Below are 26,167 nucleotides of genomic sequence, written 5' to 3' on the forward strand. Positions count from 1 at the left end.
GGGTCAGGGACCACACTTTGAGAACTGCTGCTTTAACCTGCCCAGGGCGTCACTCTCAGGTTCACTTTCCTAAATTAAAACTTGTCCCAGGTCTGCCGCTCCTTGCTGGGTGTCTTCCATTGACCTAGGACCATGGTTCCCAACGTAGGTGCAGTGGAATAGGAACATCCCGTTAAGTAACTTTTAGTCTTTTTTTTTTTTCATCTATTTCACTTTTCAAGTCTTCTGATTAGATCATGGAGAAAGTCTGTTTGGTGCTACTATGTCTTTAGCACCTTTCTGACACTTAATTGCCTTTTCAACCAAGTGAGCAAACCATCAGCTCCAAACCGCTGCCAGCAATTCGCTAAAATTTTAGAGTATGATTTTGTTGTCACTGTATTTATTTTCAGTGGCAAGTGTTTTAAGGGACTACAGTTTGAAACACTGGGTTAGGAGTGCAATCCAGAAGTCCTAAAGAATTCTTCTGTATCTTTCCTTCTAGTGGGTTTCATACTTCCGTTAGTTTCATGTATCACGTATAGCTCTTTTGATTTATCTGGAATTAATTTTGTTGTAACAAAGAGGTAGGATCTAGCTTTTATTCCCTAACTGGCTATCCAATTAGCCCAACACGTTTAAATAATCAGTCGTTTACTCATCATAAACAAAGTTTATGGATAAGTAATATCCTTGGAAAAAATATTTGCCACTTGACAAAGGATTAATACCAAAATATGTTAAAAGTTGCTACAAATCATTAAGAAGGACAAACAACACAATTTTAAAAAGGACAATTCACAAAAGAAGTAAATAAACGTACAGAAAGGTTACAAACCTTACTAGCAATTACTAGATTGCTCCCCTCTCCAATGATCATATTGAGAGGTGGTGGAATGTGGGTAAATGAGCCCTCGCTTACCTTGTGGATGAGAGTGCAAATCGCTAAAGCCCATGTGGAGGAGACTATCAGAATGTAAAAACGTAAATGCTAGTATGTCTTTAACATCTCTTTAATGCATGTTGAGATTTTGAAATTTAAAAAGGGTGTATGTTCTTTGACTCTTCCAAGGGCTTTAGTCTAAAAAATTGCACAGCTGAAAACATTTACAAGCAAGTTCTTTGAAGCATTAGTTTCTCTTGAAGGAAGTTGCCACTCATGTCTATTAATTGATGAATAGTTAAATAATGGACTGTAATACACTCAGTTAGTAAAAGATTGAGGTAAACCTATATGTATGCTCATTGAAAGATTTCTTACTTATATTGCGAACTGAACAAAGTCATAGAAAATGCACATGGTGTGAGCCTATTTGCATGTTTTGTAAAAGTCTATGAATTTATAGGTGGACTATAAGATACCAGAATATTGCAGTATGTAGCATTCTACAGGTGAATGAAGGAGGGACTTTAATAATAGCTTAGCCTAGTTTACGTATTCTTCATAATGAGAATGTATTACCTGTATTTTTTTAAGGTAGGACCCAAAACTATAGTATATGTATAGTTTATTTAGTTTTATTCCAATCTTGTAAAAATGTGCATAATATTTTATGTGCATTGGTATACATATGTATATATTTATATAAGAAAAACATAGCCTAGAATGAAACATATTGTTAACTGGGGTTCTCCTTTAAGGTCTTAGGGATTAAAAAACATCTTCCCAGTTCCTTAAGTTTTGATAAAAGTAATACTGGTTCATTTAAATCACTTAATTGACCTCTCTAAGAGAGAGGTTGCATCTAACAAGGTCCTGTGCGTGCCGAGGGGTGGGTGGGTCGTGTGTCAGTCCTTTGTTGTTGTGACTGGAGCACATTCTCTTGGGTGAGTGTCCCGCTTCTTCCCGTCCTGGCCCTTGAACAGTTATTATCTGTGATGAAATCCTTGTTGGTTGTGTGTTGTTTAAAGTCTAGGGAGGAGGACAAGACAGTCTTGGTGGGTTTTTGTTTTGTTTGTTTGGACAATAATCTCTTTAGCCCTCTTCCTCTTTCAAACATTCCTACCTTCTTTGCCAGCATATCCACTTAAATTCTCAAACTATTTTCCAAAACCAAATAATCCAACAAGCAAACATTTCTTGGCACTTAGCAGAGAAATGAGGTTCAGGTTAAAGTGTTTGCTGACCTCTCTGTTTTCTTCTGTAGGGTAAGATACTTTTTTAAAAAAACTTGCTGAATTATTGAAACACCTGAAATAAATTCTTTTACCTCTTCGTAACTAAGAATCTGTTCCCTGTTTAGCTATTCATTTATGATACATAATATAATTATAGTAAACTAAAGTAAGTTATAGGACCAGATATTTTGATGCAGTTTTGAAAGTTTTTTTTCTCGTATCCTGCCTGTCCCATGGTCAGGAAACATGTTTGTCAACTATCACCTTAATATCAACCTTCATATTGTTTTCTTAGTAAATGCATTTACCATTACATCTTTGTAAATTGAACATTTTTAAAAAAATGACAGTTCTTCCATGGTGTCCCTGTTTTCATTTCTGTCTTCCTTTCTAATCTGCACCCACTCAGTCAACGTTGATTCTATGCTGACTGTGTACGAGGAAGGCGTTGGGCTAGAGATGCAGAGACGTGTGCAGAGGCCCTGCCTTTGAGAAGCTGGTCGAGAAATGAGAGTGTAGTAAAGGTGCCTGAGGTGACTCCTGAGTCTCTGTGGAGGTGGTCAGGCGGGACAGGATTCAGGGGACACTGTGTAAGAGTAGCATTCCTGGGTTACGTGGAATCAAGACTTTAATGGTTTTTTAATACTGCCGAACTGTTTCTTAAAAGGATGTATCAAGTTACAGAATCACCAGCAGCAAACGAAAGTAACTGATTTCCCATATCCTCACCAGAACTGAATTTCATCCTTAGAACAAAGCAAAACAAAACAAAAACTTGATATCCTAATAGACTTAAAATTAAGCCTTATTATTGTTTTATTTGGCATTTCTTTTTATTATTAGTGAAGTTGAACATTTTCCCATCTTTTTATTATTTTACTTACTCCAAATATTCACTTGGAGTCTTGACGTTGTTATAACTTGTTACTAATTTTTAAAAACAATTTATTGAGGTGAAATTCACACAACACAAAATTAACCACTTTAACGTGAACAATTTGGTGGCATATATACGTTCGCAGTGGTGTTCAACCATCACCTCTGTCTAGCTCCAAAACATTTCCATCACTCCAGTACCCGTTGAGCACTTTCTCCCCATTTGCCTCTCTCTCCCTAGCCCCTGGCAACCATTGAACTACTTTCCGTCTGCATGGATTTATCTATACTGGATATTTTATATACATGGAATTATAATATATGACCTTTGTTCTGGCTTCTTTCACTTAATATAATGTTTGGAGGTTCATCCACACTGTAGCATGTATAGGTACTTCATTCCTTTTTATGGCTGAATAATAATATACCACACGTTGTTTATCCATTCATCCATTGATGGAAGTCTGAGTTCTTTCCACCTTTAGACTATTGTGAATGGTGCTGCTGTGAACATGTGCATACATGTAATTGTTCGGGTACCTTTTTTCAGTTCTTTTAGTTATTTGCCTCGGAGTGGGATGGTGGGGTTATGCAGTAATTCTATGGTTAACTCTTTGAGGAACTTCCAAACTGTTTTCTATAGAGGCTGAATCATTTTACATTCCCATCAACAATGCGCAACATTCCCATTTCTCTGCATCTTCATCAACACTTGTTGTTTCTGTTCTTTAAATTATAGCCACCCTAGTGAGTACCTCATTGTGGTTTTGATTTGCATTTCCCTCATGACTAATGATGTTGAATACTTGTTACTATGTATTTCATATATGAGAGAAAAAGAAAACCTTTCTTTTAAAGAACTTATTTTAAAATTATTTAAATGTTCCTTGAGGGGAAAAAAAAGTTTACTTAAAATTAAATGAAGTGGCCCAAATCTGAGAATTATTAAGCCATTAATTTTGTCTAAACATTTCATAGTTTTCATAGTAGAGGTATTTGGGTTTTTTTTTTTTTTTTTTTTTTTGCGGTACGCGGGCCTCTCACTGCTGTGGCCTCTCTCGTTGTAGAGCACAGGCTTCGGACGCGCAGGCTCAGCGGCCATGGCTCACGGGCCCAGGCGCTCCACGGCATGTGGGGTCTTCCCAGATCGGGGCACGAACCCGTGTCCCTGCATCAGCAGGCAGACTCTCAACCACTGCGCCACCAGGGAAGCCCCAATAGAGATATTTCTGAAGCATAGGCTTTTGTCGCCAGGTTCCTTTTTTTAATAAATTTTTAAAATTAATTTATTTTTTGTTGCGTTGGGTCTGATGCGCGAGGGCTTCCTCTAGGTGCGGCGAGCGGGGGCTACTCTTCGTTGCGGTGTGTAGGCTTCTCATTGCGGTGGCTTCTCTTGTTGTGGAGCACGGGCTCTAGGCACGCGGGCTTCAGTAGTTGTGGCACGTGGGCTCAGTAGTTGTGGCTCGTGGGCTCTAGAGCGCAGGCTCAGTAGTTGTGGCGCACGGACTTAGTCGCTCCGCGGCATGTGGGATCTTCCCGGCCCAGGGCTCGAACCTGTGTCCCCTGCACTGGCAGGCGGATTCTTAACCACTGCGCCACCAGGGAAGTCCCAGGTTCCTTTTTAAATTCAGTTTGTTTTCCTTTTCTCCATCACCTGGGTGTATTAGGCTGTAGTTTGTGCCCTTTAACCAGCGGTTCTCAAAGTGTGGTCCAGGGACCAACAGCATGAGCATCACTGGGGAAGCTGTCAGAAATGCAAATCCTAGTAGGTCAGGCCCCACCCCCGATCTGCTGAGTCAGAAGCTCTGGGAGTGGGCCCGGTAATCTGTTTTAATAAGCTTTTCAGATGAGTGGGATGTGCTCTTAGGTCTGAGAACCACTGCTGTAACTCAACATTTCTGGGCCAGTGTTGTATTAAAGAGCCCTTGTGGGAGATGGCATCCACAATTTTGGCCTTGTTAGCACCAACTTCTCTTTTATTTTTTTAATTTAGTTTCTTTCTTTCTTTCTTTATTTTTTGGCTGTGTCGGGTCTTGGTTGCGGCGCGCGAGCTTCTCTCTAGCTGTGGCGTGCAGGTTTTCTCTTTTCTAGCTGCGGCGCACAGGCTCCAGGGCGCGTGGCCTCTGTAGTTTTGCGGCACGGGCTCTCTCGTTGAGATGCGCGAGCTCAATAGCTGTGGCGCGCGGGCTTAGTTGCCCTGCGGCGTGTGGGATCTTAGTTCCCTGACCGGGCATGGAACCCGAGTCCCCTGCATTGGAAGGCGATTCTTTACCACTGGACCACGAGGGAAGTCCCCCACCTTTTCTTTTTAACTAAAGGAGGCAGACAATATAAACAATTAAATGGAATCCTATTATAACCTCCTGTTTAAGAATTACATACTATATGTATAAATCATATAGTTTTACCTAGAAATTGCTATTCAGTCTACAGATCATGTGAAGAGAGTATTTTTTAAAAGCTGCTGTTGATCTTTGGTCAGATCCCTAAAGAATTTAAGAGTTGCGTGTCCTTGGTGTGTGTTTTTCCTCTCTCCTGTGATCGGGTCTTAGTTTTTACTTCTTTGGAGCCTCTTCTGCGAAGGTTTCTGGTACAAAGGCCCGCGATGACGTGGGCACCGCCATGTACGTGCTCAGGCAGCAGGAGCACTCTGTCCCTCATCTGCAGGGCCGTCTTAAAGCCCAGGCCCACTCCCACCTCCTCCCTCCAGAACTTTTTAAAGGGACTCCTTTCTTGCCATTTCTTCCAGAAATTGGTGGCTAGTTAATCCAAGTAGCATATCAATAGTTAAATCCGTGCCTGGAATGACAGTAGTGATGGCCACATCCTGCACAGGAATGGAAACTTCATGGCTGGAAACCACAAACTTTGACTAGAGAGAGAGGTGTGTGCGGTACAGTCACAGGCTTGTTTCATTACAAGTAAGTTGGGTTTTTTTTTTTCTTTTTCTTTTTTTTTTTTTTTTTTTTTTTTGCGGTACGCGGGCCCCTCACTGCTGTGGCCTCCCCCACTGCGGAGCACAGGCTCCGGACGCGCAGGCTCAGCGGCCATGGCTCACGGGCCCAGCCGCTCCGCGGCATGTGGAATCCTCCCAGACCGGGGCACGAACCCGTGTCCCCTGCATCGGCAGGCGGACTCCCAACCACTGCGCCACCAGGGAAGCCCAAGTTGGGGTTTTTTTATTCCTGCACAGGGTATTCAAAGGGCGATAATAATTGTATCTACTTTGCGGAGGTTTATGGGGATTTAATTCACACATTTATAGACATGAAAGCATGTGTGGTACATGGGAATCACTCAGTGAATGTTTTATATTATTAGGATAATTATGTAAAAATTGACCTTTTTTACATAGAATATTGTTATTGACATTTTTACAAGTAATGTTTGGGTCCCCAAAGCAACAGCACAAGCCGTGTGCACTTTCGAAGGTGATTGCTCACAAATGTTGCCTTTCAGGAGTCTCTTCATGAAGGAATTAGAGAATTAGGTTAGGTGGCATAAGGGAGATTTTAGGTCCTCCAGATCTAAAATCCCTAGGTCAGATAGAGTGAACGGTTAGGAAGCAAATGTCAAAAGAGGAGCCGGGAGATCTGAGGGAAGGCGTTTTGAAGGGTAGGGGGTATTGAGTCCTGTATATCTGTAGGCTGAGGGAGAAGGCATTAGCTATGTGAGAGGAGATTAACCCTTGATAATAACAGATGGAGTGAAGTTGCAGAGCAGGGAGAAGCGGATGGGATTAAGGGCAGGAGATGGGCAGGCTTTTGAGTGGAGGAGAGATATGAGAAACGGAGAGGGGATGGGGCATCCGTGTTCCAGGCGAGCAGACTTGGGAAACAAGATGGTTGTGTTTAAATATTTGAAAGCCCATCACGTGGAGGAGGGATTAAACTGATGCTCTTTGGCACAGTGGGTATAAACTGTAGGAAGACCAGATCTAGAGCCCACGTAGAGGACACCTGTCTGAGCACAAGGAGGTCCAAGAGGACATGATGGACTCAGTCTAAAGAAATGAGCCCAGTTAGACGCCACTTACCAGCTAGCAACCCTGCATGAGCCGTTCAAACCCAGGGCAGCAGTCTCCTGAGCGCGTCCATTGCCCCAGGTCCAGGCCTGCCCATCTGGCAGTTCTCTCCTGTCTGATGTGACCCTTTGAGAAGAATTTAAGCTAATTTCCCCAAAGACCCAGAACTAACTGCGTTACCCTCCTCTGAAGAGGTTTGTATTCTTAAAAGCCGGTTTCTTCCTGCTGCCTCTGTTCACTCATCCCTGGCATTCCCCTCATTTTGTTCCTTTGCGTTGCTGGTTTCCCTGCCTAGGATAGTGATCAAAACAGATAAGTTGTTTTTAGGGGACTAATCAGCAACATTATAAATTAAAATTCCCTCAGAACTATGGAGAGATTTCTGGTATTTTACCCTCCCTGTAAAATTCACATTGTGAATCTCATCTTGAATTCCTTCCCCGTTCTCTTGGAGCAATTCAGGCGGGTTTATGTGGGCTGATTCTGTAGCGATCAGAGACCTAGTCGACGATGCGAACTCTGCCTTGAGTTTCAGTTAAACGACAGCAGCAGCAGATGCTGTGAAGGAAAAATAACTCTTCAGACCTTTAACATTCAAGCTAAACTGTACATTTGGGAGGCTGGAACCGTGGCAAGAGTTTTATTAACCTGAAAATGGTTTTCTCTGTCAAGTGCCGTTTCGTTTAGTGCAATAAGCACAAACTCGGTCGCAGTTAGCGCAAAGTCATCGTTTCTGGCTGTGTGCTTGCACACACAGCAGTATTCACCGTCGTGTAATTGGGAAGAGTAAATTCATCTGTGTGTGGCATCTCATGTCACAGGACAGGGATCCGTGGCCTGACAATAAATACTAAATGACAGGTTGTATAAAAGAATGATATAATGCCCCCAAGGAGAGGAAATACCTTGCAAAGTTCAAATTTTGTATGTAAACTGTGGCAAAGTGCTGCAGTAAATTGCCATTTTCTTCACATTAGTCACGGTGCAAAGGAAGACTGTTTTCTAAGTAAAGAGTAATCTCTGGAATTTCGCATAAAGATGGTCCGTAATTTCAGGCCTTCTGCATGCTGTTGCTCCTTTGTGGGGAACCAACGAACTCCGTCCATTTTTTACTTCCTTAACATCAAGGTAAGACTGACTGTTTCAGAGGTTCCTTGTGCAAAACAAGAGGAAGGAATTTAGAAGCTAATCAACATTTCTGCTCACCGTATTTGTTCTAAGTCATGTTTGTTTCTAATTTTGGAATACATCTGTTATTTTTGTTTCATGTTACTTCTTAGTATATCATAGTAATATGTTTTCTTTATCAGGATAGCAGTATATTTGAGTGATTCATTTTGTTTGGTATCTGAGAATGTTATTTTATTTATGTTTTATAATTTGGATAAGAATTAAAAATTTGACATTTATAAATATGTATTTAATGGTTTTACTTATTGAGAGGGTGTGGAGAAAAGATCTGTATTTATCCAGATACAGAAAATACAGTATTAAACTGATTTTTGCAGTAACGCCGCAAGGAAGCTTTTACGTTAAAATTCCAGGAATGGAAACGTCTGAATTTTTTTTTTTAATTTTATTTTATGTTTTATACAGCCGGTTCTTATTAGTTATCTATTTTATACATATTAGTGTATACATGTCAATCCCAATCTCCCAATTCATCCCACCACCACCCCGCCACTTTCCCCGCCTTGGTGTCCATACGGGAAACGCCTAAATTTTTAACTGAGTTCACTTATAGGTGTAATTCTAGTGTTAGAACAGTGACAGTTAATAAAGTACTTATTATCTGTTGACCAATAAATAGGAAAAGATGGGTTATTTCCAAGTGTAATCCAGTTACCATAACTTGTAATCATACTGCATGTTCTGAAACTTTTGTGACTTCTAATTCTAAAAGTAATAAGTATATTCATATCATACTCATGCTTAAACATGTTGCTTTGGTGCCAGGACAAAACTTGTGTAATGTCTCTCTTCTGTCATTTATACGTACCATTTCCATGTCTCCTTCTTCTTTATTTCTTTAGGGTTCATGTGCCTTTTAGACAGCAGAGATAGAGGAGTTTAAGGAAGGAGAATCGTCAAGCAGAATGATACGCAAGGGGCTTTGTCTAATCAGGTGGTCGAAGCTCAGTCTTACAGACAGAGTATGAAGACAAGGCCACTTTCCATGGTGTGGGGAGGGTTTTTAAAAATAAATTTATTTATTTATTTTTGGCTGCATTGGGTTTTCATTGCTGTACGCAGGCTTTCTCTAGTCGCGGCGAGCGGGGGCTACTCTTCGTTGCGGTGCGCGGGCTTCACATTGCGGTGGCTTCTCTTGTTGCAGAGCATGGGCTCTAGGTGCGCGGGTTTCAGTAGTTGTGGCTCATGGACTCTAGAGCGCAGGCTCAGTAGTTGTGGTGCACGGGCTTAGTTGCGGCATGTGGGATCTTCCCAGACCAGGGATGGAACCCATGTTCCCTGCATTGGCAGGCGGATTCTTTAACCACTGCACCACCAGGGAAGTCCCAGGGAGTTTTTGATGTACATAGTATCTAATTCCTTTGTCAAAAGAAAACTCAATTTTCCTGCCCAGTTTTTATGATATAAGGTGGGATTTGAGCATAATTCTAAGAGCCAGTTTTGGGACTCAGATTAAGTTCAAATCGACCCCAGGTTTGCAAAGCAAATACGGCAGATTGCCATATTTGGATGCATTGCTTAACATGTCTGAGATTCATTTCACTCATCTACTGCCTATGGAAGCTTTCCACTTATCAGGCATTACACCGTTTGGTTCTCATTTAAGCTTCATGATCTCCCCCAGTCCCTACCTTTTTAAAAAATAATAGATTGGAAAACAGGGGCTTTTCAGGTTAATAACCTGCCCCACGTTGTAAGATGGCAGAACAAGCATTTGAATCCAGGTCCCTTGGATCTCGAATTTCAAGTTCTTAACTTCTGAGCCAAATTCTCTAGAATTACCTGGAAAGCTTGATTAAACATACATTGCTGGGCCCTAGAGTTCCTGATCCTGTAGGCATATACTATACTAGAGGGCCCAAGGATTTGTTTCTAACCAGTTCCCAGATGTGGACGCTGCTGGTTGTGAGGACTAGACTTTGAGAAACACTGCTGTGCCTTGTGCTCCCAGACTTGGTTCCTCTGGAGGGTGAGAGGGAGAATTCACGTGTGATGCTTGGATTCACAGTCACTGACATTTACTGACTGCTGCTTGACCATGTCCCAGACACTTTTCTGAGTTAATCCCTTTTCATCCTCCCATTAATCTTAGCAGGTAGTTAAATTGCAGGGAGAAGATGGGGTGTGTGATCACCACTTAAAATGAAGAGAAGGAAACTGAGGTAGAGAGAGCTGCCCAGTCAGGAGGTCTCACGGTGAGTCAGTGTGGTGACTGAGTCAGCCGGTGTTCGTGAATGCCAGGATCCCTGCAGCCGTCTCCAGAAGCGGATTTCATGCTTAGGGAAGGTTGAGAGAAAAGGAGACACTTCTTTCTTTCATCCCTTGGTGTTTTACATCCTTGGAGGAGGGCTGTTGGCAGGCCACACCTGGGAAGAAAGGGTTTCCCTCCTTTTCATGTTTTTCTCCCAGCGTTCTGAAGGGTACACGACACAGTTCATTATTCTGATGAAAGTGATGTGATTCTGGGAACGACCTGTATTTCAGTTGCACTATGAGATCATTGATATTCACTAGCATGGATCACAGAGACTCCAGGTGATGTCATACGTAGGAACTGTGCTGGTGGTGCCAGTGCATTAAATTAGCAGAGATGTCACCTGAGGTTGGCCACCCTACAGCAGGGCGGTCACCAGTCTGTGGTGCTGGCCTGCCTGCAGCTGCTTTAACAGCCAGGGAAAATCTCAGATGCGAACATGAAGGAAGTGAGAGAGAAAATCAACCCATAATTAACTCTGAAACCTGTACTCTGCTTAGGTAACTAGTTTCCCGATTAGTTTTAAGGCTTAAAGAGAAAGTTTAAGGCAGTTTCAAAAGGTGAGATCACATTGATAATAGAAATACTTTGTGTGTTTGATTCCATTAAATATTTTGTTGAGAGACTGTTAAGTACAGGTATAAAAATATAAGTATAAAAATAAGATCTATTGTCTCTCCTGTCAAGGAGAGCTCTTTGTGGACCTTGCAGGCGAGTTAATATATAGTAGAGCATCCAAATCTGAAGTTAGTGTAGCCTGATGCTTACCTCGTCTTAGAGGTACTGGTATGATGATTCCCATGATGCTGGTACTCGAATGCTGGGACAAACTTTTCTTTTCACTGAGATGGCTATTTAGCTGCAGAGCTCAAGCTAGATTCCAGCCCTCCTGACCCCTCAGCTTGGCGTTCTCCCTGATTTAAGATGGCCTTATTTATTTATTGTACAGATTTGTCTCCCAATCTGAAGCTGTGAACATTCCAAAGGGTATTATGACTTACTGCTACTTTTTTGGATATTCATCTCTGCATTTCAGCCTTGTTTTTTTCTTTAAAGATTTCAGACACAGTAGTGCAAACTCTAGAAACAATCAAGAACAAAAAGGAAACGCAGCCTGGATGCTTAGCACGTGGGTAGGCTGCTGGATTTAAACATACGCGGTTGGATGGAAAGAATCACCTGTACCTTTATTCTGGTTTGTTACAGGCTGACGAAGCCCTTGTCGTTTGCTGACTGTGTTGGTGATGAGCTGCCGTGGGGATGGGAAGCCGGGTTTGACCCTCAGATTGGTGTCTACTACATCGATCACATAAACAGTAAGTTTTCCTCTTCGGTACGAGCAAGCATATCGGAAAATCTAGAGTCATACAAAAGAGTAAACATTTTACAAAGTGAATTTCTTTATTTTAAACCCCCGCTTTCCAGTGACTAATATTTAACTGAAATGTCCATTTTGGAGGTTGGGGCATGTGTGTAGAGTTAGGCTGATGGAGCAGAGTGGGAGAAAGGGGTCTGGTCTGCCTGTCTGCCTGCCTGTCTGTTAGGGCCTGAGTTTTCTTCAGCGCACGTCTAGGGCCTGTGGAGACCATGAGCCATCTGTCTCTTCTTTCCATGGCCACTGGGCCTTCAAGGTGGGGTTCCCCCTTTCTTGTCCTTGCCATGGAAAGAGATGGGCACGGGAGCAGCCTGGTCTAATGGCACAGCTGCCTGTGTGCCGGTGGGGTCCAGGGAGGGCTTGACACTCACCAGCGACTCTGCAAGACGCAGCTGTAGCTGTGGCGAGAAGACCAGAACCTCGTCTTGTTTCTGTTTCCTGATTTCTTTGTGGTTGGAAGGGGAGCACCTCTCACCGTAATAGCGTTTAGATCTGTCACGTCCCTGTCATGGTAAGCCTAGGGCAGAGGACCACTGTGGCTGTAAACAACTTTTTAAAACACGTACTTGAAGTAGTATTTTTTGTATGTTTTTTTATATTGTGTATGTGTTTATATTTCTATTTAGCCCTCTAGCCACCCCTATAAAAATTTTATTCAGATGGTCGAATGTAATACTCACTGATATTCATTTTGCTTATTTCACTTAAAAATAATTATTTTATTTTTATAGGTTCTTAGGAATACCTAATGAACTTATACTCCATTATCTTAATATTCTTAGGTCTATCGATACATTAAAATTTTATTTAATAAGTACTCATTAATATCTTTAGGAATAATGTCATTATAGAAAAGTGTTTTATCTGATGTTCATTTACGAGTGACGGCTTGCGGCTGCCCTTGTCTAGATATAGGATAAGGATTTTGAGAGGCACAGAAAGCCCATATTTATAGCAGTGATCGCTTAGAAATCCAAGAATGTGAAATATGTTCACATCACGTATCGAATTTGTGACAATATCCTTGCACAGATTCCCTGTCAGTCTCTTTCTTTACCTGTGCAAATACTCCTTTCCCAGCATGACTGGGAAGGTTCCAGAAGTGACTGGGCTGCTCCGCTCTGAAGTCTGCAGAGGCCGAAGGCCGTGGGGCGGACGGCCAGTCGGGTGGGAAGGCTGCATGTGTGCCTCCAAGTGACCTAGTGTGAGGCTTCAGTGAAAGTGAGTTGAGATGAAGGACTCACTTCCAGTAATTTACACTGAAAGGGGGTGCTCTGCCTAGAAGACCACCAAGCACGGATAATAAAATGCTCACCCCACCCGGAGGCAGCCAGGGAGCCAGAGAAGCTGACTCTGGAAGAAGCCCGGCTGCGTGTTGCTTATGCCTTGTGGCGGGGAGTGTACAGGTAACAGTGTGAGTAGCTTAGTTGTGGTGGAATAGGTTCGAGGGCTGTGACATTGTCTAATTCTCACAGGTAGGTGAGATAGAGGGGTTGAAAGGAGCAAGGTCTTGGACGTATTAAGTCAGGTTTTCAACAAAAAGACGTATGGTTATTTAAATCTCACTTTTATACTTATTTTATATGGATAAAAGATTAGCTTTTTTTCCTTAAATAATATTTAGGGAACCAGAAACAAACCTTCCTCTCCTGATTCAATGGAAATAAGTTCTCATGGCACCAAAATGAGAAAATTAATTAGCTCAACTTCCCTCCCACTGCCGACAGTCTCTTCAGCTTCTAAACCCACCTCCAGGGCTCTCTGCTTTTTCTCAGTGGAAGAGGTGTTCTTCTGAATCATCCACCTCAACCCCCAAGACCCCGCTTAATAACTTCTATGTCCTATCCTTCTCTCCTAGGTAGTATCTTTACCAGTTATTTTCTGGTTTTAAAAATTTCTCCCGGGCTTCCCTAGTGGTGCAGTGGTTGAGAGTCTGCCTGCCGATGCAGGGGACACGGGTTCGTGTCCCGGTCCGGGAAGATCCCACATGCCGCGGAGCCTGCGCATCTGGAGCCTGTTGCTCCGCAACGGGAGAGGCCACAACAGTGAGAGGCCCGCGTACCGCAAAAAAAAAAAAAAAAAAATTTCTCCCACCATTTCAATTTCTAATGGTTCTTTCATCTTAGTATTTAAACACTGGAGACTCTCAAAATGAAACCAAACCAAAACTACCAAAAGAAAAAACAAATAATAACAATCTCTCCCCCCCTCCCTCCCTCCTTCTCACTTTCTCTCATTCTCACTCTCTTGCTCACTCCTACTTGAAACAATCTTTAAACCCCCATCCCTTACAGCATGTCATCTGTTTTCCCTTCACCGGGAAACTCACTAAAAGCCACACACAGCCCCCATGGACTTCCCTTCCTCCATTGTTGACCATGATTTCACATAAACGCTCTTGCCGAGGTCACCTGAGACCCCACAGGTGACGGAATCCCAGCGCCCCAGCCTGTCTTCCTTGGCCTTGATCTGACAGATCCCTGCCCCCACGGGCTACTCCCTCTTGCTCTTTACCCCTTTGGATTTCATGACACCTTCTGTTGGAATTTATTTGGCATACCTGGCTGCTCCTGCCGTTTTCTTTTGCCCATCTCTTCTTCTCCTGTACCTGCTATCAGGATTTCTGTAATCGTCTTCTCTTTGCAGCCTGCAGATCTCCTTGGGTGATGGCCACATTTGTCTCTTAGGGCTCGTCCGGAGTTCCAGATGCGTATATTTGATTCCTTACTGTGAGGCTCTTTCCAGTCTGCCCCACTGGCCTCCACTTTCATCTCCCACCCTGTCCTTCCCTGGCACGGGATGACGCTCCAGCTGTGCCTTGTGCTTCCTTGGCTTTCTGCCTTTCTTTGCATTTGTTGGTTCTAGCCCTGGTCACTCTCTGCGCAGCCCCCAGGCCTTCCCTTTCGGCCGACTGTGATATCCTTCTAGGGTCCGTCTGCTCGGTCTGTCTGCCCACTGTTTCCCAGAGGCCTTCTCTGGCACCTGACCCTCCACCTTGCAAGTCCCCACCCCATTCTGAATTAGTTGCCCCGTGCAGGTATTTCTTAGTACCAGGTGCTTAAGGATTTTAAAATAGCACTTGTTATATTGCATTTAAATTATTTATTTGTATGTTTTTCCTCGCTAAATTGTGAGCTTCTTGTGCACAGTGACTGCATCTTTATTTCTCTATCTTTGGGTGCCTGGTATGATGATAAACTCTTACATGTTAGAACAAAGAAGAGCTTTATTGTTTAACTCACAGATTAAAAGCTTTCTGTTTGTTTTGAAAGAAGTTGAAGTGCATTTCAGTTATAAATTATGCTTCAGAAAGCACTACTCTGAATACTTTAAAACTTGATTGTCAGAACACACATGTTTAAGTCTCGCATTTTGCTTTGGTACAGTAATGGTACCCCAGTGACCTGATGGATTTACTGTGCCCTAACGTGCCCCTATTACCCACAGCAGGTAGTTTTCCCACTAAAAAGGACCTGGTCCGTTATCTCATTAATCTTAAAGACATTCCTATGAAGTAGTTAGGGAGCAAATTGTATTATCTTCTCTTAACAGCTGGTCTACACATATGTTGTGTCTTGACATTGTATAGTTTCAGCATTATTTTCTCCTTATTTCAATAAAAAAATGAAATTAAGACTGCTTGGCTGTTTAATACTATTTCTATGTAACACTGTTAAATATCTAGAAGGAAAAGTTTTGACCTTGACAGTGTTAGTTATTTTAGGCCCTAAGTGTTTTGTGATAGAATTCACCTTTTAGTGGCTGTGTGTGCGGAGTCGGGGTGTAGATATTGATGGGGGTGTTTGTAACTAACTAGAAGGTAATTATGAAGTACTGTTTGTAAGGTTTTGATATTATCACTGCAACCAGAAGCAAATCACTTTTTGATAGGGTCAGAGTTGTACTTAACTTTTTTGTCTTTTAGTAATTAAGGTCTTATTTACATATAAGAAAATGCACAGATTTTAAGTACGTATTTCAGTGAATTTTGACAAATGTATACTCCTCTGTAGTTGCCAGCCAATCAAGATACAAGATATTCTCACCCCGCCCCCAGAAAGTTCTTTCCTGCCCCTTGCCCGTCACCCCTCCCCACTGCTGCAAATTGCTTTGATTTCTATTATCACACCTTAGCTTTGCCTGTTCTAGAATTTCATATAAATGGAGTGTGTGTTCAATTTGTGAACGGAATCTTTTACTCACGTTATTTTTAAGGAATATACTACTGATACACACAATATCACAGATGAATATTCATTGTACACATATCTTATATATCCATAGCCAGGATATATAAGCACTCCTGGAAATCAACATTAAAAGGACAAACGAACCAATTTAAAAACAGGCAACAGGGCTTCCCTGGTGGCGCAGTGGTTGAGAGTCCGCCTGCCGATGCAGGGGACACGGGTTCGTGCCCCGGTCTGGGAAGATCCCACATGCCGTGGAGCGGCTGGGCCTGTGAGCCATGGCTGCTGAGCCTGCGTGTCCGGAGCCTGTGCTCCGCAATGGGAGAGGCCACAACAGTGAGAGGCCCGCGTACCGCCAAAAAAAAAAAAAAACAGGCAACAAACTTAAATAGACAGTTCCTCAGCTCTCCTCTCTCATCTTTCCCCATGCTGTCTCGGAGAGATTGGATGGTGTGTTCTTCATATTACCCTCAATCAAACTCCTCTATATTAGCTTTGAAGCAGCACATGTGTTCAGGTTTGATGAAAGTTCCTCAGGTGTATATGCTATTTAATATGGAGTTGTTTCCTTTGGGAGAAACGAAATAAATTTTTGACCCGTCTACTTCATCTCTGATTTATTTCATCCTTTATGTTTTCCTAGGAGGATAAACTGTTAAGATATATATATTTTTTGTGGTACGTGGGTTTCTCACTGCTGTGGCCTCTCCCGTTGCGGAGCAACAGGCTCTGGACATGCAGGCTCAGCGGCCATGGCTCACGGGTGCAGCTGCTCTGCGGCATGTGGGATCTTCCCGGACCGGGGCACGAACCCATGTCCCCTGCATCGGCAGGTGGACTCTCAACCACTACGCCACCAGGGAAGCCCTGTTAAGATATTTTATAAAGAAAAAATTTAGATACTTAAAATATCCAAGTAGAACATATTATGCTGGTAGTGATACTAACACTTATTAGTTAGCATCACTGATAAGTGATAAGTTACATATTTCATATAGTTGTCAAGTTCAGGGACCTCTTCATAGTCACAGTCATCTGTCTCTTCCCCCTGGATATAGAGCTGACATAGATAACCACGCCTTTCTTCTTAAACCTGTTTTCCTCACTTCACTGTTCCTTCTTTCTCTCCTCATTTGCCTCATATTCCTTTTGAGAGTCCCTGTATCCTGTCACTCCCCGAAGATGTGGCCTTACCCACCTCCCCCAGCATGCTGTCCTTTATCTACAGCAGTACCATCCTTTGCCATTACTATGTTAATGACCCTTCTATCTGTCTATCTGACTCTGATTGTCCTAATATTTGTCAAACATTTCCAATTGTAGGACACTGCTACCTATTTTGCCATTGAAACTTCAAACAAGTACAAAATGGGATTCTTCAGTTTTCCCTTTGACTTCATTATTTTTCGAAACACAGTCCTCATGGTTACTGAGTTGAAAAATGTAGAATCATCTTGTCAATTCTTGTTGATCTTTTCCTCTATATTTTCAGATTTGCTCCTTTAGCCTCATTTTCACTGCCATTTTCCTAATTCAGACCCTCATTGCCTTGTGCCTTTTGTTCCTTTCCCGTTAAAAAATATATATATATATTTTGTTTGTTTGTTTTTGTTTTTGTTTTTGCGGTACGTGGTCCTCTCACTGTCGTGGCCTCTCCCGTTGCGGAGCACAGGCTCTGGACGCGCAGGCTCAGCGGCCATGGCTCACGGGCCCAGCCGCTCCACAGCATGTGGGATCTTCCCAGACCGGGGCACAAACCCGTGTCCCCTGCATTGGCAGGCGGACTCTCAACCACTGCGCCACCAGGGAAGCCCTAAAAAATATTTTTTAATAGAAGTAATAGATATGATAGGAGAAAAGTAGAAAATGTGGGTAAATAAAAGGAAGAAATTATCTATATTCATACTACTCAGAGATAATCAAGTATTCTAAATCTTGTAGTGTGTATCCTTCCAGACTTTTTCATATTGATACACACAGACACATGCACACACGCACACACGAGTGTTCAATATATTGTATACATCAAGTGGGATTATATTACATACGTACAGTTTTATAAACTGCTTTTTTTAACTTATTGTATAATCTTTCATTCAAAAAATTTTCTGCACAATCATATCAACTCTTTTGATAATAGAACCTCACATTTCTCTCAGATGATCCTCCTAAAATATAGCTAAGATCCTTTCATGCCCTTACTTAGAGCCTTTCTACTGCATACTGTTGCTTACAAAATGAGTTTCATATTTATTAACCTGGCGTTCGAGAAACCATCTAGTCCCTCCTGGAGTATTGGGGAAGAAGTGAGAACGTAGAGCAGAATTCTAGTACCACCATCACTAGCAGAACAAAGGAGAACAAGTGAAGCACCATATCCATTCTGAAGGGCATGGCTGCAGCTACTTAGAGAAGGCGCTTTAAGCTCATAACCCAAAGGATGAGTAAGTTACCAGTCCTGGAGAACACGGGGAGGGGGTAGGCTTTGGGAGTTTGGAGGAGAAACTGCCTGGAAGAAGGAAGACCCACAAGTAAAGCCAGAGGTCTGAAGAGGCCTCAGGAAGCAGGACTCAATGAAGGAAAGAAAAGAAATTCAGTGCAGCTGAGGCTGGTGTGAATGAGGCTGGGGAAAACGGCTGGAGCGGCAAACAGGGGTTTGGTCCTTGAAGGGCCTCTTGTCTGGGACCTTTCAAAGCCCTTCTTAATCACTGCCTGTTCCATGGGACCTTACTTTTTCAGCCAGAGGAAACTCCCGTGTCTCTAAACTTCTGTGGCACTTGACCTTTCTCTTCTCGGGGCTCTCGCCATTTTCTACCGTATAAAACAGTTGTGTCGTTGTTGTTGTTTTAATTCCTGTGTCACAATTTCTTCTATACTTTATAATTTCTTTGGAAGGAGGGATCATACCTGAACATCCTGTTTTCCCTAGTGCATGCAGTAGATGCTCAATTGTCTGTAGAACAAACAGATAAGTGAACATAGCAGATAGTGTCTATAAAGGAAGATAAGGAGAGTTACTCATATTCATTTCATTCATTCTTCCTGAGCACAGCAGAAAGAATAGAAATGTGCATGAGAGACAGAAATAATATTCCTTTGAAGAGTCTAATGTTATCTCCCCTGATAAGCTCTTGTAACTCACAACGTGTTCTCTATCTATAAAGTTCCACATCTATAAAACTGATGGAATGTGAATTCCCTTGAGGTGCGTGACATTTTAACAGTACTACTTTAACTACTTCTTTCATATAGTAGACAACATGCAAATTATATTGCATTATAATACAGTGATATCCCAAGGCCACCAGGTCTTAATAAAAAAATACCACGTTTGTATAATATACCTTTTTGAGTATTTACATTTAATAAATATTCTTCACAGGTCTATTCAGCAAATATAACTGATGGAGATGAAGCACAATCTTGCTTTATGAAGGCTTCTTCAAAGGCGCCTCTGGGAACCCACTTCTGTAGTTCATATTTGAATGGGGCGGTATATTGGAAATGTCAACGTTTCCTGCCGAGTCTCTTGTAGCATCCAGTATTTAAACCAGTCGACTGGAGTGTTTCTGCTGATGTATCCAAAACAAATGCTGATAGTTTATTATTATTATTATCATTGTACTTTATTCATTTAAGTGTCAGTCAGTGTTACTTTCAGGGTTTTGTGGCAATTTAGCTGTTGACAAGCATCTTATTGAAAGGATGCCAGTTCGCCAATATGTAGGGAACTATGATTAGGTAAAACCTCCAGAGATATTAAGAGAGAACTGGAAGTGTGTATCTTGCTATAGCTGTTATAATGTAGGAACATTTCAAGTTTTTCATGCACATTTTCAGTTTGTACCATCTCTTTATTTGGTTAGTTTCCTAGTTATATATCTCACTGTAACAGGTTGCATTTATTATCTCGTTGTTTCTTCGGGCGCTGAAGCCAAGCAAGGCTGAGCCAGGTCCTCTGGCTCCAGGTCTCTCACAGGGTGTCCTCAAGGTGTGAGCCAGGCTGTGTCACCCCCAGGCATGACCGGAGGAGGCCTGCTTCCAGGCTCACTCGTGTGGTGGCTGGCACGATTCATTCAGTTCCTTGTCTGCTGCCGGCCGTCACCCCCCTCTCCTCGCTACGTGCATAGGATGGCATGTAACCTGGCAGTTGGCTTCACTAGAGCAAAAAAGCCAAGGAGGGCCAGGCAGAGAGGGCACGACGGCGGTCACAGTGACACCCAGTCTCTGTGTGCTCTTCGTTCGAAGCAAGTCGCGCACGCTAGCTGGTGTTCAGGGGTGTGCACACTAGGAGGTGAGTATTATTGGGGGTCATCCACAGTTAAGACCATAAATTTCTGTTTGTTAGAGGATGAATTCTCTGTGCTTTGAGTCAGTTTGCATTCGTATATAGAAATATTGGAAATGAATGTAAATATTACATGTTTGGATAGCCAGAGACCTGAGTTATAAGGAATATTTAAAATGGAGACGTTTAGGCTCTTACTGGCTGATCACTGTCTACTCTCTGTGTTGCCCAGACGCCGAGCCTGCCCCTTGCGACGATGCCCTTGAAGATTCTTGGCTGGGGGGCTGTCTGTCCAGCACTGCCCCCTCCTGCATATCTTCTTTGGACATTGACTCTAGCGTATTTTTCCCCACAATTACATGAGATTTGCCTCTTTTGCACATTGAAGTATTTACATCTTTAAAAATTCGTGTTCCGAATACTCACTACTTTAGAGAAAGCGCTGATGTTTTCTCTAACCACTGACGGAAGGGACGGCTGTAGGTCTGAGGCAGTGGTGGCGGTGCCCCTGGCTGACCCAGGCCTCCCTTGGCCCGAAGGGGACCCAGGCTTCACGTCTGAACCACTGTAGTGTTATCACTTATCCCTGGAGACCAGGTTAAACATTTCCAGAGCCAGCCTGGCCGCTGGAGATAATTGTGGTCACAACAGATCGTCTACTATCATTCTCTGCATTTTGACTCACTGGAGTCCTTAGGGGCAACCAGAAATACCGAGTTGGGGTACATTAAGGTTGAGAGTCACACACAAAGCATTTTGAAGACAGTACACACCACTGGACATTCCAGCAAATTGATAAGTTAATTATCCAATCGTAACTTGTCAGGAAGAGGTAGGTCCTCATGTTCATGCAGTGGCCAGCCCGTATGACCCATCTGTCTTGATTGTACCTGGGATTTAATTTCTAGAGATGGCTGAGTGACAACACAAATAGGTCAGTGCCATCGAAAGAAGTTGTACTACTTACAGTTCCCAAGAGAGGGGGGCCACATCACACCATGCAGGGCCACGTGGGGAAGCACCTGGGGTCTGTCAGGAGGCAGAAGGAGCAAAGGGGAAAGCATGGGCCAGAGCCTTTATTTTGGTTCCCTCTGGGAGGAGTGGGTGAGGCAGAGGAGGCAAGTTTGAACAAGTTTAGAATGGGATGTTTTGAATAATTCGTAATTCCATGCAGGAGGCAGTATGTGAGCTGTTGCAGAGCACAGACTCTCAGCCACAGCCGCTCATGGGAATCACTGGAGGAGCTTGTAAACCTGCCATTGCCTGGGTTCCACCCACAGAAACTCTAATTGGTCTGGGATTTATTTTAGAGCTCTCTAGGTGATGCTAGTGTGCAGAAGTGCAGAACCAAGAACTGTGCCTTGGGGTATTCTCCTTAACCCGTGACCAGGGTTTGGTCTTTGTGTTTGTTTGTTTTAAAATCTCTGAGCCATTATGGACTAACTGATATTTTTATAAAATAACAATAAAAATGAATTGGAAAAGTTGAAAAAAATGCAAAATGCAAGGCCCAGTATTATTATTATTAGAGTCAACAGATATAGGATAACTGTATGAAATTGCTGTAAACATTTCAAAATGTTTACTCTTGATATCTGTACTTATTGTCACAGACACGTAACAGAGTTTACAGACCGGCACTGGTCTGCAGACCACACTTTGAGTACTGCTGATGTAGAGGGCAGCCTGGCAAGAGTCCTGTACTGAGTGAATAGAAGCATGGGAAGCAGGTTGGGTTCAGATCATACAGGGCCATAAAAGCTTGGCTTTTATTCTGAAGGTACTGGGGAGCCAGACAGTTCTTGAAAGGAAGGACCTAAGCACAGCCCTGCTGCTGTGCTTACCTAGGCAACACTGTGTCTGAGGGACTGGCAATGAGGATAAACTGCTGACAAGGACCTGAAAGGGGTTGGGATGGGGAGGCACTGGGTAAACCAAAATAGACACTCTATCACACTTCTGGAGAAGTCACTTTATACCACTAATAAACTACTTAAAGGAGGTAAGAAATAAAGATGGCTACTTTTTTGAAAGCTTAAATAAATAGACAAAAAAAATTATTAAATTCTGAAAAATAACCCACCTAATATACTTTCAGAAACCACGCAGATTGAAGATCCAAGGAAACAATGGAGGGGGGAACAGGAGAAAATGCTCAAGGACTATCTGTCCGTGGCTCAGGATGCCCTCAGGACGCAGAAGGAGCTGTACCACGTGAAGGAGCAAAGACTGGCCCTGGCCCTGGATGAATACGTCCGGTTAAATGACGCCTACAAGGAAAAGTCGAGCTCTCGCACCAGCTGTAAGTACAGCGTGGCTGTTCAGACCTGAGAAATGGGGACCAAGTCGTAGGTAATAGAAGGCCACTTGGGTTTCTGTGGGACTTTGTTCTGAGTCCTGTTCCTTCCCGGGCAGGAAGAGTCCCTCAGAGCCACGTGAGGCTGAGGGCACACATCAGATTTCTCAGTAAAACCCCTTGACCCCATTCCAGATAAAAGTCTCCTCAGTGGGGGATTAATGTTTACCTCTTCAGATCAGGGCAAATAATTTGGCCCTTGTGCTACTCTTGTACAATGTTTGCAGTGGGACTAAACTAAAACTGGAGCTATTAACTAGAATGAAGTTTCTGTTGAACACCTGAGTTGACCGACCTCTCTCTCATCTCAGAAATTGATAATCTGGAGCTGGTCTTGTTTAAAGAAGCATCTGTGATGGGCCCAGAAGTTCTACTTAAATTACAAGTTTCTGGATAATGCAAAGCTCTGATAAACTGGGTCTGCAATAAGATTCTCTAAGATTTTATCCATAGATATAAAATTCAGAGGAAAATGAGGCGCTGGGGTCTTTATAACATTCCTTTTTCTTGAAAAAAATTATAAAGGTTTGAAGATGACTTTTTATATTTAGGTGTCTGATGAATGACAGTAAAGGAGTTATAAAGTTAAGTAAGTATCCACAGAAGCATGTAAATCTTGTTGTTTTTAGAGTTTGTAAATTCCAAGTTGACAACTAGTTATGCAACTTGTACAAGTTACTTTTTTTTTTTCTTTTTTCCCTTTGAAAGTATTCTCAGGATCTTCATCCAGTACTAAATATGACCCTGATATCTTAAAAGCTGAGATCTCCACTACGCGATTAAGGGTAAGACTTTTTTATTGTGGTTCTTCGTGGAACGTATGCCTAGAATCTGGAAGGGGACTTTGTGGTCATCTGCCCTCTCCATTCAATGCAGGAACCCTTTCATTTATCCTCGATGGGTAGTCTTTCTGCTTCTGTTAGAACATGTGAGTGATTGAGATTGTTCTTTCTATTGAGAGAGAGTGTGTTCCTTTTCTGGGCAGTTTTATTATTTGCAGTTAGTATACTGCATCAAAATTTGAGTCTGGAAAACTTACTTTTCCTTATTGTGCTGAAATACACGTCCAGAGTTGAGCCTAGTTGCTCCTTCATCAGACAGCCTAATATTTCAAGATGCCCACGGTTCACATCACCACGTCACTTCCTTTTCTAGTGCCTCACACTTCCTCATGGGTTGTTTGCCCATCTTCACCCTAAATCTTTTTGACCACACTGCTGTTAAGGTCACAGCTTGTTTACCCTTGACTTTTGGAGTCTTACAGACTGTTCACCAAGTAAACAAACTCATGCAACCAATACATAGGTCATGAAAGAGATTATTGCCATGACCCCAGAAGCCCCCATGGTATCCCCTCATCATCATCCTTCTCCCTAAAGGTGACACTAGGTGACCTTTATTTATTTATTTTTGCGGTACGCGGGCCTCTCACTGTTGTGGCCTCTCCCGTTGCGGAGCACAGGCTCCGGACGCGCAGGCTCAGCGGCCATGGCCCACGGGCCCAGCCGCTCCGCGGCACGTGGGATCTTCCCGGACCAGGGCACGAACCCTTGTTCCCTGCATCAGCAGGCGGACTCTCAACCACTGCGCCACCAGGGAAGCCCACTAGGTGACCTTTATTGGCAATACTCTAAGTTGATTTTCTGCCTGCTTTGAACTTTGTGAAATTGGAATGCTACCTCATGGATTACTGATGGCTTCTTTTGTTCAACATTTTGAGGTTCATCTACATTCACTTTTATTGCTGTAAAGCAGTCCACTTTCGTATAGATACCATGAATTCTTTATTTCTTCTACTGTCGACGTACATTAGCGTTTATTCGAATTGCTGGTAATTAAAAATTATGCCAGTGTACATGTCTACTACACATGTCTTTGGGTGCACAGATGTACACATTTTTGTTGGTTATGCACCTAGGAGTGGAATTGCCGTGTCAAAAAATATACATAGCTTCAACTCGAGCAGATACTGACACGCGGTTTTGGGCCTTGTTACTTCCTAATATCTGCCCTTAAAGCTCTAAATTACTTTCTGTGCATGGCTTTTGCATACATCCCATAGGTTTTGAATTTGTATGTTTATTATCAGTCAGTTCAAAATATTTTCTAATTTCTTTATAATTTCTCATATGAGTATATTACTTAATTTTTAAACCGGTTAGGATTTTCTTATCTTTTATTATTGGTTTCAGCTTAATTCCACTGTGTGTTTTTTCAATTCTAAAAATTCTATTTATTTTTTGTTTCTAGTTACTTGCCCAAATTCTGCATGTTGATATAATAATTTTTCTGAATGAAATAATCACAGTTATTTGAAAATTCCATGTCTTAATTAGTATAATATCTAGATTTCCTGTATGTTGGATTCTTCGGTCTGTTTTTTTCTCTTGATTTTTGGTCAATATTTGACATCTCACAGCTGCTTACTTTTAATTAAGAGCCATATATTACGTATGAAAGAGAATAAAGATCATTTGAGGTTTGGGATGATCTTGTTATCCTTCAAAGAGGATTTAGTTTTGCTTCTTATAGGCAGTTAGTCCAGGGGTAGATAGTTTTAATTCAGTCAGGGTTTGAGTTTTCTGAATTCTGGGCTTCCTTCATTTTTCTCAGAGTGGGTCTATTTCCAGTCCACCCTTTCTCTTAGGGCGGAGCTTTTCAGAATCCCAGTTGAACTCCTGGGCTGTTTCCTGAGGGTCCTTTTGCCTATTGAGGCTGGATTCCAGTCTCTCCCCGAAGCCTCTCAGCTCTGTGGGACAGCCGGTGCTTTCTGTGTGTCAGGCTCTCTCGGTCACTACATTCTCCCAGCTTTTCACTTTCCCTACACATAGGCAAATGCCTCAAAAGGAAAAACAGTGCCAAGTTTGGATCTTGACTATGGGCTTCCCTTATTGCCTTAGTCGTTCGCCCGTGTCTTCAAATAGATGTTCTTTTCTGTTTTGTTTTACCTCACAACTTTTCTATCGTTCTCAGAAAAAGAGTGTGAAAAAGTTCGTCTATACTTTCTGGAAGCAAACCTCTCTTCAGTCTGGATTTCTGGGTTTCACTTATGGAAGTCATTGTTAGAAGTGTTCTTTTCTACCATAAACAACCCTTACTCTGTCAATCCACCTTTATTTCTCTGTACGTTCCTTAAGAATCTCATGGGCTGGTTTGTGGGATCCTTGCTGCTCCATGTCTACCATGTGTGTACATTTCTGTGATCTGCTAGGCAGATACCTTATCTAAAAAAGGCGGTGGGGGGGCGGAGAATGAAGGTATTTTGTCAAAAGTTACTCTTGCTAAACTTCAGTATTCCCTTGAGTTGTGCACTTCTCAAGAAGTTATTACTTATTATTACTGCCCTTTGAAATTTTAAACATTTTTCACAGTTCTTTTCTTTGTAAGACATATTGTAAATGGAATACCTCAACAGGCTGTCATAATCTGTCCATTTAAATGCTATTTTAGGAAAGATGCAAACTAAGGGAGGGATTTAAAATCAAAAGTACATATAGGATATCTCACACAAATAAC

The 26,167-nt window shown here is 42.4% G+C and overlaps 1 protein-coding gene across 2 annotated transcripts in view; it reads left to right on the forward strand.

Annotated features, from left to right (window-relative positions):
* Positions 1-26,167, forward strand: part of WWC2 (WW and C2 domain containing 2) — a 166,150-nt gene that overhangs the window by 74,769 nt on the left and 65,214 nt on the right. Inside the window, exons 2-4 of one of the 2 annotated variants that reach the window (XM_019921372.3) lie at positions 11,649-11,758; positions 22,394-22,597; positions 23,360-23,436. In XM_019921372.3, coding sequence (XP_019776931.1) covers positions 11,649-11,758; positions 22,394-22,597; positions 23,360-23,436 — 391 coding nt within the window. Of the gene's footprint in view, positions 1-11,648; positions 11,759-22,393; positions 22,598-23,202; positions 23,241-23,359; positions 23,437-26,167 lie in introns of those variants that run through there. The other variant, XM_019921373.3, reaches the window with a different exon arrangement.

The sequence above is a fragment of the Tursiops truncatus genome, chromosome 21, assembly GCF_011762595.2.
Source record: "Tursiops truncatus isolate mTurTru1 chromosome 21, mTurTru1.mat.Y, whole genome shotgun sequence".
Lineage (NCBI taxonomy): Eukaryota > Metazoa > Chordata > Mammalia > Artiodactyla > Delphinidae > Tursiops > Tursiops truncatus.